Below are 14,971 nucleotides of genomic sequence, written 5' to 3' on the forward strand. Positions count from 1 at the left end.
CACCAAGATTTCATCCCCTCCAGTCACACTCACACAGGGAATGTGTTTGATCTCCATGTAGCTCAAATTTCTGACTTGGCTTTTTCTAACCCAAGTTCAGTATCTGCAAAGTCCTCACCTCCTCTTCCATAACTCAAGGCTTATTTTTAAGTTGCTGCCAGGTTCTTACTTGAGACAACAACCTGCTAGGCGGGATGTTCTGGTCTTGCAGGTTTAGCACAAGAATATACCCCAGATGCACAAAGGGGACTCACACTTTTACCTCACTAAAAACACACAGCAACCCTCCTGCCATATCAGACACAGTTCCTATTTCTTTTAAAAATAAATATTTATAAACAAGAGAAAGAGATACAGAGAACTACAATGTTAAAATTGTTCCTGCCAACAGCACAAATGTCTTTTTCATGTGAAGTCACAAGAACAACTTGTACATTAACACGAAGTAAGTACTATCTAAAAACCCTCCCCCCTCAACAGCTGCCATAGTCCTCCACTGCAGCAATCCAGATCTCCCATTGCAGCAATCAGTGCTTCTGCACTTCTCTAGGACTTGTACCAGGTCTGCTCAATCTCCTTTTGTGATCAAGTCCTCGATGTATGCATCCAGTTCATCATCTGTATTAATATCAATGTCCTGAAACCAAAGGCACAAGAAATACCAGTGAAAAGTGAATCTTGAAGAACAGTGCAAGAACAGACAGGACAGAGCAGCACAGCATCCTCTGCCACATCTCTCCTGGTCAGCCTCTACACCCAGACTTCCAGCACTCTCCAGCTGCTGACATCTGCTGTGAAAGCACAACCAGCTTTCCTTGTCAGAGCCTGATGGACGGTGCCTGGACACCAGTCAGCACTTGATGCTTGGGCTAAAACATCCCAAGTGCCTGGAGGGGCCTGGGTCTGGGGAAGGCTGCTACTGGTTTCATTCCCTTCCCTCACTCACCTCCTGCACTTTCTGCAGAAAGGCCACAATGTTAGTCCTCAGCTTCTGCAGTTTCTCCTCCGTTTCCTTCAGCTTTCTCTCCGAGTTGCGAAGGTTTTCTTCACAGGCTTTGGCTCGGGCATCGGCACGTGTCTGATATGAATTGCACAGGTTCTGCAGACCCACCTCATACTGTTTGAAATACTCTTTCTGTAGAAGACAAAACACAGTGGATGACACGTTAAGAAGAAACACTAAGCATCAAGAAAACACCAGCACTCGCAGCTTATAGAAGAGTCCAGCTACAGGCACCTGGTGACCGAGCACCACCAGCCTAACACCGCGCCCCTGTGTGCCTTCTCCAGTCATTACCATGCTCACATTTACATTTCTGATTTGCGTACTGCAGGCAGCACAAAAATCACACACATTTTCACATTCCTCAAAGACCACAACTACAAGAAAATCTGCCTGAATTCAGATTAAGGATGCAGCACGTTTTAAAAAACCTAAAAGCACAGTTATGCTGTAGAAAGTTCTGACAGCTTCTGTACACAGTGAGTTTCCTTAGTATAGACCACCCTGACAACACAGCTTATTACTGCAAGGCAGGAATGTCTACACTTGCAGAAAACTCCAGATGAGACCAATGTGTCCTGTGGAAGCAGCAGAACTCAAGCAGACGCCTGAATTAAGAGAGAGAAAAGAGAAAGAAAGTGGCTTTTATCATCTGGTCATCTGCAGGTGGCTTTTGTCACCCATCAATGCCTCCTGCAAAGGTCTCCCTTTGTGGTATGTCAGAGAAGAGAGAAGTCAGAGAAGCCAGTACTATTTCTCTGCACTTCAGCCAGCACTGAACCTTCCTATATCAGCTCGCAGATACTGGTTCAGGCTCAGCTCCATCTGTTCCTTGCTCAGATAAATGGAGGCCACACCAAAAGCCTCAAAATATACAGCTGACTCAGAGTCTGTCAGTTTGCTCACCTGGAGAAGTGTGAGGGGGGTTGGCCTCCATGTTCCATTTTTAAGATTGCCTCCACGTAAGTTATATTTATATGGCTGGGGGAAAAACGAACAGGTATGCCTACAAACCTCTAATGTGGCCTCTCTTTTTTAAAAGCTTAAGACCAACGGACAAGAATTTAGGAGAGCGGCAGCCAACAGCTTTCCCACACAGATGTATGGTAATTTAAAAAAATCCTCAGACAACAACTGTCAAAAGACCTAAGGCACATTTCAGAGGCTCTTTTTCTCAGCTATGTTAGTCTGCTAAGGATCCAAATAACCTTTTGAAGAAGTGCAATCTTGCATCAACAGGATGCACACTTGCTATAAGAATGGAATGCGTGTGGGGAAAAACCCCAAACTTCCTTTTCTTGAAATACTGAACTCACCAAGGGAAATGCCAACAGCCCTTCCGAGCTCATGGAAGTCAGCTCCTTCTTGGAGATAGGAAAATTTGGAGGTAAGAAGTACCGCAAACAATTTCTATGCACGAAAGAAAAACACAAAGCCAGAACTGGGAGTTTAAAAGACTAAAGCAATCATTCTGCAGCAGCTCACAAGAACTGCAGTGAACTCACCGAAGGATCTGGACCAGTAAGTCTACTGTTTCTTGGTTGCTGCTGGGACCAGTGGTGTCTGGCTCAATTCTGATACAGTCTGAGGTGGAAGGTTCAGCCACAAAAATATCCTCTACCTTCTGTGTATCTGGAGTGTGGTACTCAGGAGAGGGAGGCCTCATCAGCCTCACATCCTCACTGCCCTTCTCTACCCTGAAAAAAACATAGTAAAGTCAGATATCTTTTTCTACACTGGCCATATCTGAAACACTGTTAAGAGCTTCCTCAGAACCTGTACCAAGCTGTCACTCTGAGACCTCAGATTACACAACAGCTGCCTCCGCAGACACATCACATCAAAGCGATGGGCAGACTGTATGGAGTCTGTCATGCTCATTCCTTACGAAGCAGTTGGACAGTCCTGAGACACACACGCTCCCTGACATGACAGTAACGTATTTGTCTTCAGCATCTACAGAAGTAAAATGGGCTTTTCCTCCTGAAAGTAAAGCAAGCCTCCAAAATCCAGTAGCTAGAGATAGTTACCAGCGATCCCTTGGTGTGGTGTCTGTAGGAACATAATCAAACTTCACCTTCCAGCGTACCGCATGCTTGCCCATTTCCACAGCTGTGACACGCGCTGTCAACCACACCTTGTTCACACGCACTTCCACGTGCAGCCCTTTATCTGCAAGGAGGATGATAGTGAAGATGTTTGCAAATATTCAGAGGCTGGAGAGCACATTCTGCATGAGCTCTAGAGAAGACAAGCACCCTCAGCGGGGAGCAACCCTAAATCTGTGATAATGCCTTCAAATGGTATGTAAACCATAAAAACACTGCTGTCACAGTTCAGTTCCTACTCAGAAACATTAAGACGCAAGGAAATTATATGGCATTTTCAGGGCTCTCCAGGCTCGTGTTGGCCACTAGGACAATTTGTCACGTGTTCCTCATGAGTCACTTTCCAGAAAGCTCCTTGGGAACGAGCTGAAGAAATGGCCTGCTCTGGCAGAAGGTGCAATACCATCTAGGCTATTGTCTTTCCTGGGGGTCTCTTGGCCCCTCTTCTCTCACAGCAGTGCAGCAGGTCTAGATATAGTCCTCTGCATTTCCCAGCTAACGTTGCTCCACGATCCATTCAGTAAGGAAGGGTGAGCAGGACATCAGTCTACACCATGCAGCCAAGCATCACACCCGTTAAGGTGACACAACCCTCAGATTACTGATCCTCCCATACCACAATTGCCTCTTGTCTAATCAAGGGGTTCCTGGCCAAAATGTTTCATGCGAGTGAGAGTAATCTCAGGGCTTGGGACCCAAATTTACACGAACTCTTTAAAAGCTTATTAATGAAATCACATTTAGCCAGCAAGTCTAGTCCTGCAACTGTTCTTTTCCACTGTGTTAGATACCGGAGGCAGTTCAAGGGTTCACTTCTCACCTTTCTGAGCTTTCTTCAGTTCTGCCAGCTCTTCTTCCCCAGCACTGTCTGTGAGCTGTGAGCATAGAGAGCTCAGATTAGCTGCCTCCCAGCAAGATTATACACACTTGACAAATACCTTCTGCTGGGGAAACCAGCACACTCTCACCTCTACCACAACCTCACTGGAATCTTTCTTCTCTTCTTTCACTGTCACAAATCTGCCTCGTTTTGTCTTCTCCTTCTTGTGCTCCCCCTCCTCAGACCCATCCTGTGTGGCGTTCAAGGTCCTCTTCCGAGTGGTGGAGGCCTGCAGGAAGCAAACAAGCTGTAGCTATAATTTCCGCATGCTACCAACCAAAACCTTCTTCCAGCCAAGTTAAAAAAGCCCCAAATGCTCAGTGTCCAGTATTTCATTTGATAGTTAATTAGCTTTTCCAGAAGGGTTTAGCAGCTGCTATGTCATCATGCAAATGCTCACCCTCCCACTCCACGTTCTTTTTTTTCGAGGGAAACAGTCCCATCTGACAGGAAAGAAATGAAACAAGCCTTCACAAGGGGTGTAGAATGGCACCCTAACCCAAGAGTTGTAAAAGTTATCTTGTCCTGCACAGGGATTACGGTGCAAATCCCATGTGAAAGAGCAGATACGCTACGCAAGGCAGTAGGTAAGGAGCTGACAGCTTTCATCCCATCAAGTCTCACCTGTGGGCATTTGACAGTGGCAGATTTCTTTAGTGCTGGTGTCTTGGCAGCTTTTGGACTGATTGTCTCACGTGAGCTTTTGTGGTTCTGCAGGGCAGCAGAGGGTGTTTTCATTGTTGTACTTTGTTTGGCATGGGTCTTTAAAGTGCTGTTAGACTTTCCAGTGGTCACAGTGTGCTGGTGTATCCTGGAAGTGCTGGCCTCCTCCCTGGAGAGCACAATTGCCAGTCTGGGAGCATTGAAATCTGGCCAAGCTGAAGCGCATTTTTTCGGCTGATTGACAGACTTGGGAAGAGACATAGGTGGTGGTGGTCTGCTGGGAGCGTTCTTGATTATATCAGGTAAAGGAGGAGACCTTGGGCGCTGAGGTCGAGTCTGTGACTGGGTGTTCTGAAACAAATGAGGGTACAGAGAGAGAAAGGATGGAAAAGTCAGGCACTGCTTTTCAGCACAGCTAAGGATAGCACAGAAGAGTACGAAGCCGACAGCGGTATCCCGTTTACCTCCCCTGCAGGCCGTGTGGTCACTTCCAGAGGAAGTTTCTTTAAGTCAGCTTGAGATCGAACTGGAGTGGTTTTCTGGTAAAGAAAAAAAAAATTCAAAAAATCAGAAAGGCCATCCTTAAAAGCTGTCAGGGTCTGCCTGAAACCCACCCAGCAAACAGTTTTCCCGTTTAAAATCAACAATTATAAGAAGGTGTGTTCTGTGTCCTTCAAGAGACACCCCTTCATCCAAACACCAGCAGTCACTCCCATTTTTCTAGCAGAAAATGAAGGGCAAGCTGAGATGCTTGTTTTCTGTTACTAAAACAACCCCTATCCCATGAAGGAGCACAGGTGGCATTAGAGGCTGAGACAGACATGACTTGGCATCAGCCATTTGCACTCATAGGTCCCCCAAATGTGCTGTGCTTAGCTGGAGACCTCCAGATTCACCTGCAGAGCTTCGAGCTTTTCCTCCTGCTGGCGGATTTTCTCTGTCAGTTCTTTCTGTTTTTCCTCCTGTGATTTCAAGTCTTTCTTCAGAGTTCCCAGTGGTACCTTCTGCTTCTGCTCTGCAGCTTCACATCTAGCACAAAGGGAAAGCAAGAGAACCTCAGCAATGACAGCAGAGCCTGCACCTTCTCACACACACAGCACTGTCCCCATATCCCATCCCAAATGCAGCAGCAAACCCCCTTTCCTTTGTGCAGTAGCCACGACCTCAAGAACGGTGATTTCCTTCTTAGGAAAGACATACACAATTTAAGAATCAAAAGCACAGTTAGAAACCAAGCCATTTACACTGGCAATTACCAATTCAGAGCCTGGGAGTGAAACAACGCTTAGGAACAGCTGCGACTAGTTTTCTGTACTGTGTCTGTAGTGTGGACTTTCACAGCAGTTTCCCTTCCTATCAACTTAGGTCTTCATATCAATTCATCTTTTTACAGGCTTCCTTTCCATTCAGAACGGAAAGGTTATTACCAGTAACTCGTGATTACGATGTTGTTTGCGCGAGCCTTCCAACAGAAGACGCGCTTTGCTGTGCCCAAGGCCGCAGAGTTGTCCTTTGCAACATCCCTTAACTTTTTGCTTTTCCCATCCTGTTCAGCTTATGGCCTGCAAAACAGTGGCAAGTATCCTACTCCCTCAGGTCCTCTCAGCTGCGGAATCCCGGAAGAGTCCTTGAGAGAGGAGGAAAACAGAGGCAGGAAATACACGAAAGGGGACTGGCAGCAGTGCCCCAGCAGTTTAGTCAGAGGACATCCTCAGCACAGCCACACTCTTCGTAGCTCTGCACCGGGGCACAAGTACATGGAGCAACAGGGAAGTCAGCATTGGTATTCTTCCAATGACAGGTGCCGAAAGGAAGAAGCCAGAAAATCAATACTTTTCAAATATCAACATCAACACTTCTTTGTTGCCTGTTCAGCCACAGATGTTACATTTTTATTCCAATCAAAAGTTACCACCTGGATTCACTCTCTTTGTCTCTAAGCACTGAGCCAAGGCAACTAAATTACAGCTGAGCAGCTTCCCTTGCTGTACAACAAAGACAAGAACCAGCTTCTAGCAGGCTCTCTCTCCACAGAGCAGCAGCAGCCCAGAGCAATCATCTTCCTCATTCAAATGACTAGTTTCTACCTAAATGTTGTAACTGTGAAACACAACGCTGGTAAATAAATCAATGCAGTAGTAGCAATAAAGACAATTGCAAAGACCCCACTGAACACATATTGCTCCTAGCCTGCCCTTATGACTATTCCTCAACTGCTGTCCATGCTACCTACATTAAAATTAACATGCATAACCTAGGGCTACAATCAAATTTCCAGTGGCAGAGCAGAAAAAATATAAAGGAACTTAATCTCACCAAATCACTTGTTGAGGCTGGAGGTCATCAGCTCCAAATCACTTGCTGAGGCCTCTGGAGATGATCTGCTCCAACTCGCTGCTCAGGCAGGCCCACTCAGAACTGGGTGCCATGGACACAGAATCATGGAATCACAGAATGGTTTGGGTTGGAGGGGACCTTTAACGGCCATCCAGTCCAACCCCCCTGCAAGAAGCAGGGACATCTCCAACCAGATCAGGTTGCTCAGAGCCCCATCCAACCTGGCCTGGAACGTTTCCAGGGATGGGGCATTCACCACCTCTCCGGGCAACCTGGGCCAGTGCTCCACCAGCCTCAGTGTAAAACATCTCTTCCTTATGTCCAGTCTGAATCTCCCTCCCTCTGTTTTAAAACCATCACCCCTCATCCTGTCACACCAGGCCCTGCTGAAGAGTTTCCCCTCATCTTTCCCACCAGCCCCCTTTAGGTACTGGAAGGCCGCTCTCAGGTCTCCCCGGAGCCTCCTTTTCTCCAGGCTGAACAGCCCCAGCTCTCTCAGCCTGGCCTCACAGGAGAAGTGCTCCAGCCCTCTGATCATCTGAGGCAAAAAAGTCATTGAGTACCTCAGCCTTTTCCATGTCCCGAGTAACCAGGTCTCCCGTTTTCTTCCACACAGGGCCCACATTTTCCCTGGACTCCTTTTATCCCCAGCATACCTATAGAAGCGTTTCTTGTTGCCTTTGACATCTCTGGCCAGATTTAATTCTGTCAGGGCTTTAGCCTGCCTCACCTCATCCCTGGCCACCTGGACAATCTCTCTGTATTCCTCCCAGGCTGCCTGTCTTTGCTTCCACCCTCTGTAGGCTTCCTTTTTGTTTTTCAGGTGGTCCAGGAGCTCCTGGCTCATCCATGTAGGTTACCTGGCATTTTAGCCCGACTTCCTCTTTGTCGGGATGCATTGCTCCTGAGCTTGGAGGAGGTGATCCTTGAATATTAACCAGCTTTCTTGGGCCTCACTTCCCTCCTGGAATATCTCCAAGGACGCAGACTGCACAACCTCCCTGGGCAACCTGTGCCAGGGCTCCATCACCCTCACAGGAAAAAAGTGTTTCCTGATGCACAGAGAGAACCTCCTGTGTGCTGGTTTGTCTGCACTGCCTCTGGTCCTGCCACTGGGCACCACTGGGAAGAGCCAGGCTCTGTCCCCTCTGCAGCCTGCCTTCAAGTATGTATACACATTTATGAGATCCCCTTGAGCATTCTCTGCTCCAGGCTGAACAGCATACATTGGGGCCTGGGGTTATTCTTCCCCAGGGGCAGGATTTGGCTTCTCCTGGTTGAACCTCACAAGGTTCCTGTTGGCCCCATTCTCCAGCCTGTCCGGGTCCCTCTGGGTAGACATACGACCCTCTGTTGTATCAGCCACTCCTCCCAGTTTGGTGTCCTCTACAGATGTGCTGCGGGTGCATTCTGCAATCTGTATATTGCACAGATGCCCACCAACGTGTCAGCTCCAAATACATACATCGTCACTACCTTTCCACAGACTGAGCACAGCTTCAGCTACAGAATTAGTGCCTATCCCTCCAATTGTTCTCAAAGAGCAGATGATCAGAAAAGAAAAAAACAAAATGTGCAGGTAAGGCACACTGCAGAAAAGTCTTTATATTGACAATTCTTACCTGTCTTGTTCAGGATCAGGGTTCATAGAGCACACCCAGCTGTCAGGGTAATTCTTCTCCACTGAACTCAGCTGGAATGGGAGAGTCCGCCATTTCAGACATACATCTGTTAGACAAATATTGGCAAGTCAGAGATATACAGCCTGAGCCACAAAATCTTTTTTTTCCATAGCACTTCTCAAGCCCATTTAATGCCTAAGGACCAAACCAATTTCCAAAGTATATCCCATGAAAAGAAGACTAGTGGCCAAAAAAAAAAAAAAAAAGAGAGACAGGATATATGGAGTCAAATCTGGCTTCACGCTCACAAAATACTTGGAGGAAGACCTCAAATCTTGTACAAGGCATCCATAACAAGAATCTGATGAAGCCTGGCATCAACCAGTACTAGAGAACCTCACACTCACTGCTGCAGTAACAGCACATACAAACCAAACTGAACAGCCAGTCCTGAAATCACTGCTCATCTCAGAAGTCGGGCTCTTACTCATATTAACACAAAACAAGTCAGAGATTTATCCACTTAAAAAAATTTATAATAATCTAATAAATTTTAGATGAACCCGGAAGATAGATTTGGCTTCCAGAGCATTGCTGGTCTACCAGGAAAGCAACAGCTTAAAAAAAAACAAGTTTTGCCAAGAAAATGGAAATGTTCTTAAATCAGGATCTGGAAGGATGTCAACAGCAGAGGATAAGAGAAATTACAGGAAAGCCCCTCCTCTTGGGAGGAACTTGGAAAGGACTAAGAAAACCATCAAGGCGGGACAGCCTAACAAAATAATTGCACAAGACTGGCCTCACATTCCTTGCTACATCCTCATTCCCAAGTCCTGCGGGGAAAATGAGGTCGAGGGAGTTTGGTGTCCCTCTACTAAGAGACAAAGGGGTTGTGTTGAGATCTCCCGTACCCCAGTATGGGCTTAGCCAGAGCTGTTTAGAGGTGCACAGAAGAGAATCTGCATTCAATTTGAAAGTCAACTGTTAAACGGTTCCTTTCTCTGCTCTCATGTAGCATGATTAGCAGGCCAGTGTATTAGAATGCAAATTACTTGGCCACTTTCCATTACCTACGAGGAAGTTTCAAATGTTATTCTAGTGTTGGGATGGGTGGCTTTGGCCAGTTCCAGTTCATGTGATATTTTTAAGCCCATTCTCAGCATTGCTGCTGGCCAGACCTGCCCTGTTCTGTAAAGGCACCTGAAGAACATCACGGTTAGTAAACTGTGTAGGAAAGGAACCTTTCGCCAAGATATCAACGTGCAGACAAAGGCAACTCACAGAAGGAAACAAGCCCTAGAAGGGGATAATGATAGCAAAGCTCCTCTCAAATCTCCCACCCATTTAGCTGCTCCCCAACCCCAGCCAGGAGTCCCTCCCCTCTTCCCCAGGAGGACCAGCCTTCTAATTGCAGCCTGGTCAGACGCACCGCACTGAATTGCGGTAGGAATCTCCATGGCTCTCCGGCGTTTGTAGCGCAGTTCACTAGACGGAGGCTGGTTCCAGTTTGCTGACAAATAACCAAATTCATCCCAGAACTTGATGATACCTCTCTGGGCGGGAAAACAAACAAGCAAGCCTCCACTCAGTATGGAGCCACCACCACAAAAATCACCACCTGCATTCTTGGCTGCCCTCCCCCTTAGCTGCCTTCCAGCCACCAAAGTTTCCCCTTCCACCCCCTGGTTAATTGCGAAGCTTCATCACCTATAGCAATATCCTTCCAACATTGAGCCAAATGCTCTCCCATGGCCTTCAGCAAGTGTCAATACTCTTTCGCATCAGCAAAGTCTTGTTTATTATGGGTTGGCTCCAGAACCAAATAGGGCACGTCCACCACGCCTACCACTCCACCACATGCCCTGGAAGAGGGGAACACAGTCACAAACATCATTAAACTACCAGGTCATTGTTCAACGGAATGATATTGAAAATAGCAGGTTACACACACACACTCACCCACTCATTCCTGCAGCAGTACTGTTTTTGATTGATCAGCTTTCTAAGTCAGACTTGAGTTAGCATGCAAAAAGTAAGGTGAGCTCAAATATTTGTATTTCCTTTCAAGATCTATTCTCCCTGTCCCTGGAATGAGGCCAGTATTGCTACCAGTATTCATCAGCCCCAGATGCCAGCATTGAGCACAAAAGCCTGCTAGTGCTGTGGGTATGACCAAAATCTCTGTAGAGAACTCTCTATTAAGAAACAAGGGAAATATTGGGCAATATTAAATATAATTTATTTGTCAGAATTCAAAGTAAAGGCTGACAACATGCTTGTGAAGAATGATTAATGCAGAACAAGGTTATTGCACAGCCTAAGCTACATGCCAGCCTTAAGCAAAAAGATTGCTGAAAAATCTCCAGAAACTCACATGCCACCCTCCAGCTGTGGGCCCACCTTCTCATACATCTTTATCAGTCGACTGCAGTTATAAATGAACATGCCATCCAATTCGCGCTGCTCAATATTCACGCCAAAGATAAAATTCAGTTCTTTGGGTTCCTTCAGCGCCCTGTAACAGAATGAAACAGTCTCAGAGATGCTGAATGTAAAACTAATTATTTCCTGTCATTAGACAGAAGGTATGAACATACAAAAACTTTGCAAGAGAGACACCCATTTAGGCTGGATAGTATCTGTTCAGATAATGTAATTATTCATTCCGGTTTGTTTTCTCCTTCAGGAATGGATTCTGGTTTTTATTTCAGATCTGCTTGTTCAAAAAAGATTACAGTTAACTAGTTTTATGAAGGCACCATTAGGTATAGACTGGCCCTCTCCAATACTATTTTGGTTTCTGTTTTCCAGATGCAGATATCTATAAAGCATGGAAATCAAGATTTTGATACAAAGCTACAGTCTTGATAGTCAGATTCTGGGAAAGTTCTCATAATTACAAATTTATACAACACTATTACTCATCAGTTCAAAAGCTGTAAGATACAACACACAGCCCAAACAGAGCTCTTTTTTTTTTCTGAAAATGGCAGGATAGCAATTTGCATGATTTTCACTTCATCTATGCAGCAGCCGACTTCAACAAAAGTTGGCCTGAAGTATGTTTGTGAGCACATACAGATTTGTGAATCTCAATCATTAATTATCAGGGATTGTATCTCCTGCAATGCAGAAAGCCTTAAGAGATTTAGCTCTGCATTATAAATCAAACAAAATCCTCATGTCTCACAAACGGTACTATTGCTCTTTAACAGACTGTGTTTGTTTTGTGTAGCACGGGGGCTGTGGAGGCAGCTTCTGCAAGAAGCTGCTAGAAGCTTCCCCTTTGTCCAGTGGATTCGGCCGGGCCTAGGGCGGACTCGCTGCTGGCCAGGGCCGAGCCAATTGGTAGCAGAATGTCCCGTGATAACGCCTCTGCCATAACGTATTTAAGAAGGGGAAAAATAATTTAAAAAACAGAAGGAATAAGATATGAAGAAGCAGAAGCTGGAAGCAGAGAGGGGGAGGCGTGAGCCTTGTGGACCTTGCAGGCCTCACCCTCTGCCCTCCCGCTGGGCAGCCAACTGGGCCCGACTCGGCCTGGCCCGGCTGAGAGAAGCGGAGAGGAGATGAGATGTGAAGAGACCGTGAGAGGCAACTGACAGCCTGTTTTGAAGGATTTCTGGTGAGAGGAATGGCTGCAGACGCCAGGGTTGGTGAAGAAGGAGGGGGAGCAGTAATGCGGCTCCTGGCCAAGATTCCCCTGCAGCCCGTGGTGATGGCCACGGTGGAGCCGGCTGTGCTCCTGCAGCCCGGGGAGCCCACGGAGGAGCAGAGATCCCTCTGCAGCCTCGGGAGGACCCCACACCGGAGCAGGTGGGTGCCTGAAGGTGGCTGTGGCCCGTGGAGGCCCCGCTGGGGCAGCCGTATTGGAGGGACTGCACCCTGTGGAAGAGATGACCCACGCCGGAGCAGTTTCACGAGGGACTGTGGCCCATGGAAGGGATCCCACACTTGAGCAGGGGAGGAATGTAAGGAGTTCTTCCGCTGAGGAGGAAGGAGTACCGTAAAGCGACATGTGATGTACTGACCGTAATCCCCGTTCCCTCTTCCCCCCTGTGCCACTCAGGGTGGGGAAGGAGAATGCATCGACAGCAGCCCTGAGGAGAAGGACTTGGGTGTACTGGTGGACAAGAAGCTCAACATGAGCTGGCAATGAGCCCTTGCGGCGCAGAAAGCCAACCGCATCCTGGGCTGCATCAAGAGGAGCGTGGCCAGCAGGTCGAGGAGGGGGATTCTGCCCCTCTACTCTGCTCTGGTGAGACCCCCCCTGCAGCACTGTGTCCAGCTCTGGAGCCCCCAGCATCAGAAGGACATGGACCAGTTGGAGAAGGTCCAGAGGAGGCCACGCAGATGCTCAGAGGGCTGGAGCAGCTCTGCTGTGAGGCCAGGCTGAGAGAGCTGGGGCTGTTCAGCCTGGAGAAGAGGAGGCTCCGGGGAGACCTGAGAGTGGCCTTCCAGTGCCTAAAGGGGGCTGCAGGAAAGATGGGGAGAGACTCTTCAGCAGGGCCTGGTGTGACAGGACCAGGGGTGATGGTTTTAAAATAGAGGGAGGTAGGTTTAGATCAGATATTAGGAAAAAGTTTTTTAAACTGACGTTGGTGGAGCACTGGCCCAGGTTGCCCAGAGAGGTGGTGGATGCCCCATCCCTGGAAGCATTCCAGGCCAGGTTGGCCAGGGCTCTGAGCAACCTGATCTGGTTGGAGATGTCCCTGCTCCTGGCAGGGGGGTTGGACTAGATGACCTCTGAAGGTCCCTTCCAACCCTAACCATTCTGTGATTCCATGAATTCTATGATTCTAAGGAGGCAGAGATCATGTTAAGCCCGCTTTACATCTCCAACCAGATCTGGTACCCCCTTTAGTAAGACTGTAAGGGTGGACTTGTGTACCTTCAGGTTCCTCAGATGCTCCCGAACCTGCTCTTCCAGTACAGTGGGCTGTTCCTCTTTCTCCCAGTCCCTGCCTGTGCCTTCAACAGCTCGGGTGGCACAACAAGAGTCCTTATCAGTGAAGACTGAGGGAAAAAAGTCATTGAGCACCTCAGCCCTGTCCATGTCCCGGGTAAGCAGGTCACTCATTTCCTTCTGGGAAGAGGGAGGGGTGGGGGGAAGTTACTTTTTTCTCTTTCTCATTATCCTTCTTTGGTTTTAATAATAAATGAAGTTTTCCCCAGGTTGAGTCTGTTTTACTCCTAGGAGAAACTTTAAGGATCTCTCCCTGTCCTTATCTCCAACCTTGAGCTTTTTGTTATATTATTTCTCCCCTATTCCCTCGGAGGGTGGGGGAAGTGAGAGAGAGACTGTGTAGCTTGGTCCGGAGTGGGGATGAACTACGACACAGACTAAATTAAGAAGGTTCCACAGCTTCCATGAAATCCACACTGAGGATTTTTCATGAGGATCTGCAGTTTCAGGCTGAAGGTATTATCAAATGTGAGATCCAAACTTTTAACTATTGCAAGACATAGTCTACACCGCTGTCCTACTCATCTCTCATTTTTTATCTCCCCTGGTTTTCTTCTCATATCAAATTCTTAGCACTTTAGTGCTTTATCCCACCTAGAAATGTGACTTCTCCTGAAGTGATTAGTTGAAGATAGTGGAATTCTTTAAAATGATCTGTTGACTGCCTAACTAATATCAGATATTAAAAGAGCCTGAGCAGTGCATGCATAAACACTGCACAATAATAATAATCTGCAGATAAAACATGTAAGTCTGTCTTATGGGTCAAGCATCTCAAAATAAATCCCTGAAATAGACTCATTTCATGTTTAAAGATACTCTCTTCCCTGCTCAGATGTGTAGGTACCCTGTAACACACCTTCCTTTACAACAGGTGACTCTAAAAGAAGTTACTAGTAAAACACCTGGAATAGCAGCTTTCAATAATTTTAAACCTAAACATTTGCCAAGAGGTGTTCTGAACACTGCCAACACAGAAGCTGGACTAGAACATTACCCGTTTGTTCTCAGCTCATCCAGGTGGACAACTGTGATTTGAGAGCATGAGTAGGTGTGGCAGAACACCCATCTCAGGGATTAATCTTCTTTTTCTAACTTCTGGAAAAGGATGTAGAGCCTTAAATTTCAAGTAACAACACGCACTCACCTACAAAACAGGAAGGGCATCTCCTCATTTTTATCAAAGAAGACAAGAAGTCAAATTAGCATCCAATCCACAGAAAACTAAGTGGTGGGCCAAAAGCTCAGGATTTTATTACTAGGACTTTAGTATCTGTCCCATCCACTGGATTTATAACCTGACCTTACACAGGCTTCAGAAACCAGAAAACATTTCTTTCATTGATGCACTCAGCACCAGAGAAACAGCAGAAAACTGTCCTAGGACATTCT

At 46.9% G+C, this 14,971-nt stretch overlaps 1 protein-coding gene across 1 annotated transcript in view; it reads right to left on the reverse strand.

Moving 5' to 3' along the window:
* Positions 1-312: 312 nt before the first annotated feature.
* The window catches only part of LOC104480301 (ATPase MORC2-like), a 32,324-nt gene continuing 17,665 nt past the window's right edge, over positions 313-14,971 (reverse strand). The window contains 14 exon segments of the mRNA XM_086752584.1: positions 313-637; positions 947-1,135; positions 2,320-2,413; positions 2,509-2,700; positions 3,034-3,175; positions 3,932-3,986; positions 4,080-4,220; positions 4,616-5,005; positions 5,119-5,193; positions 5,551-5,683; positions 8,614-8,719; positions 10,043-10,192; positions 10,321-10,475; positions 10,988-11,128. Coding sequence (XP_086608710.1) covers positions 569-637; positions 947-1,135; positions 2,320-2,413; positions 2,509-2,700; positions 3,034-3,175; positions 3,932-3,986; positions 4,080-4,220; positions 4,616-5,005; positions 5,119-5,193; positions 5,551-5,683; positions 8,614-8,719; positions 10,043-10,192; positions 10,321-10,475; positions 10,988-11,128 — 2,032 coding nt within the window. The 3' untranslated portion in view covers positions 313-568.

Source organism: Chlamydotis macqueenii, chromosome 7, assembly GCF_036417535.1.
Source record: "Chlamydotis macqueenii isolate bChlMac1 chromosome 7, bChlMac1.mat, whole genome shotgun sequence".
Classification (NCBI taxonomy): domain Eukaryota; kingdom Metazoa; phylum Chordata; class Aves; order Otidiformes; family Otididae; genus Chlamydotis; species Chlamydotis macqueenii.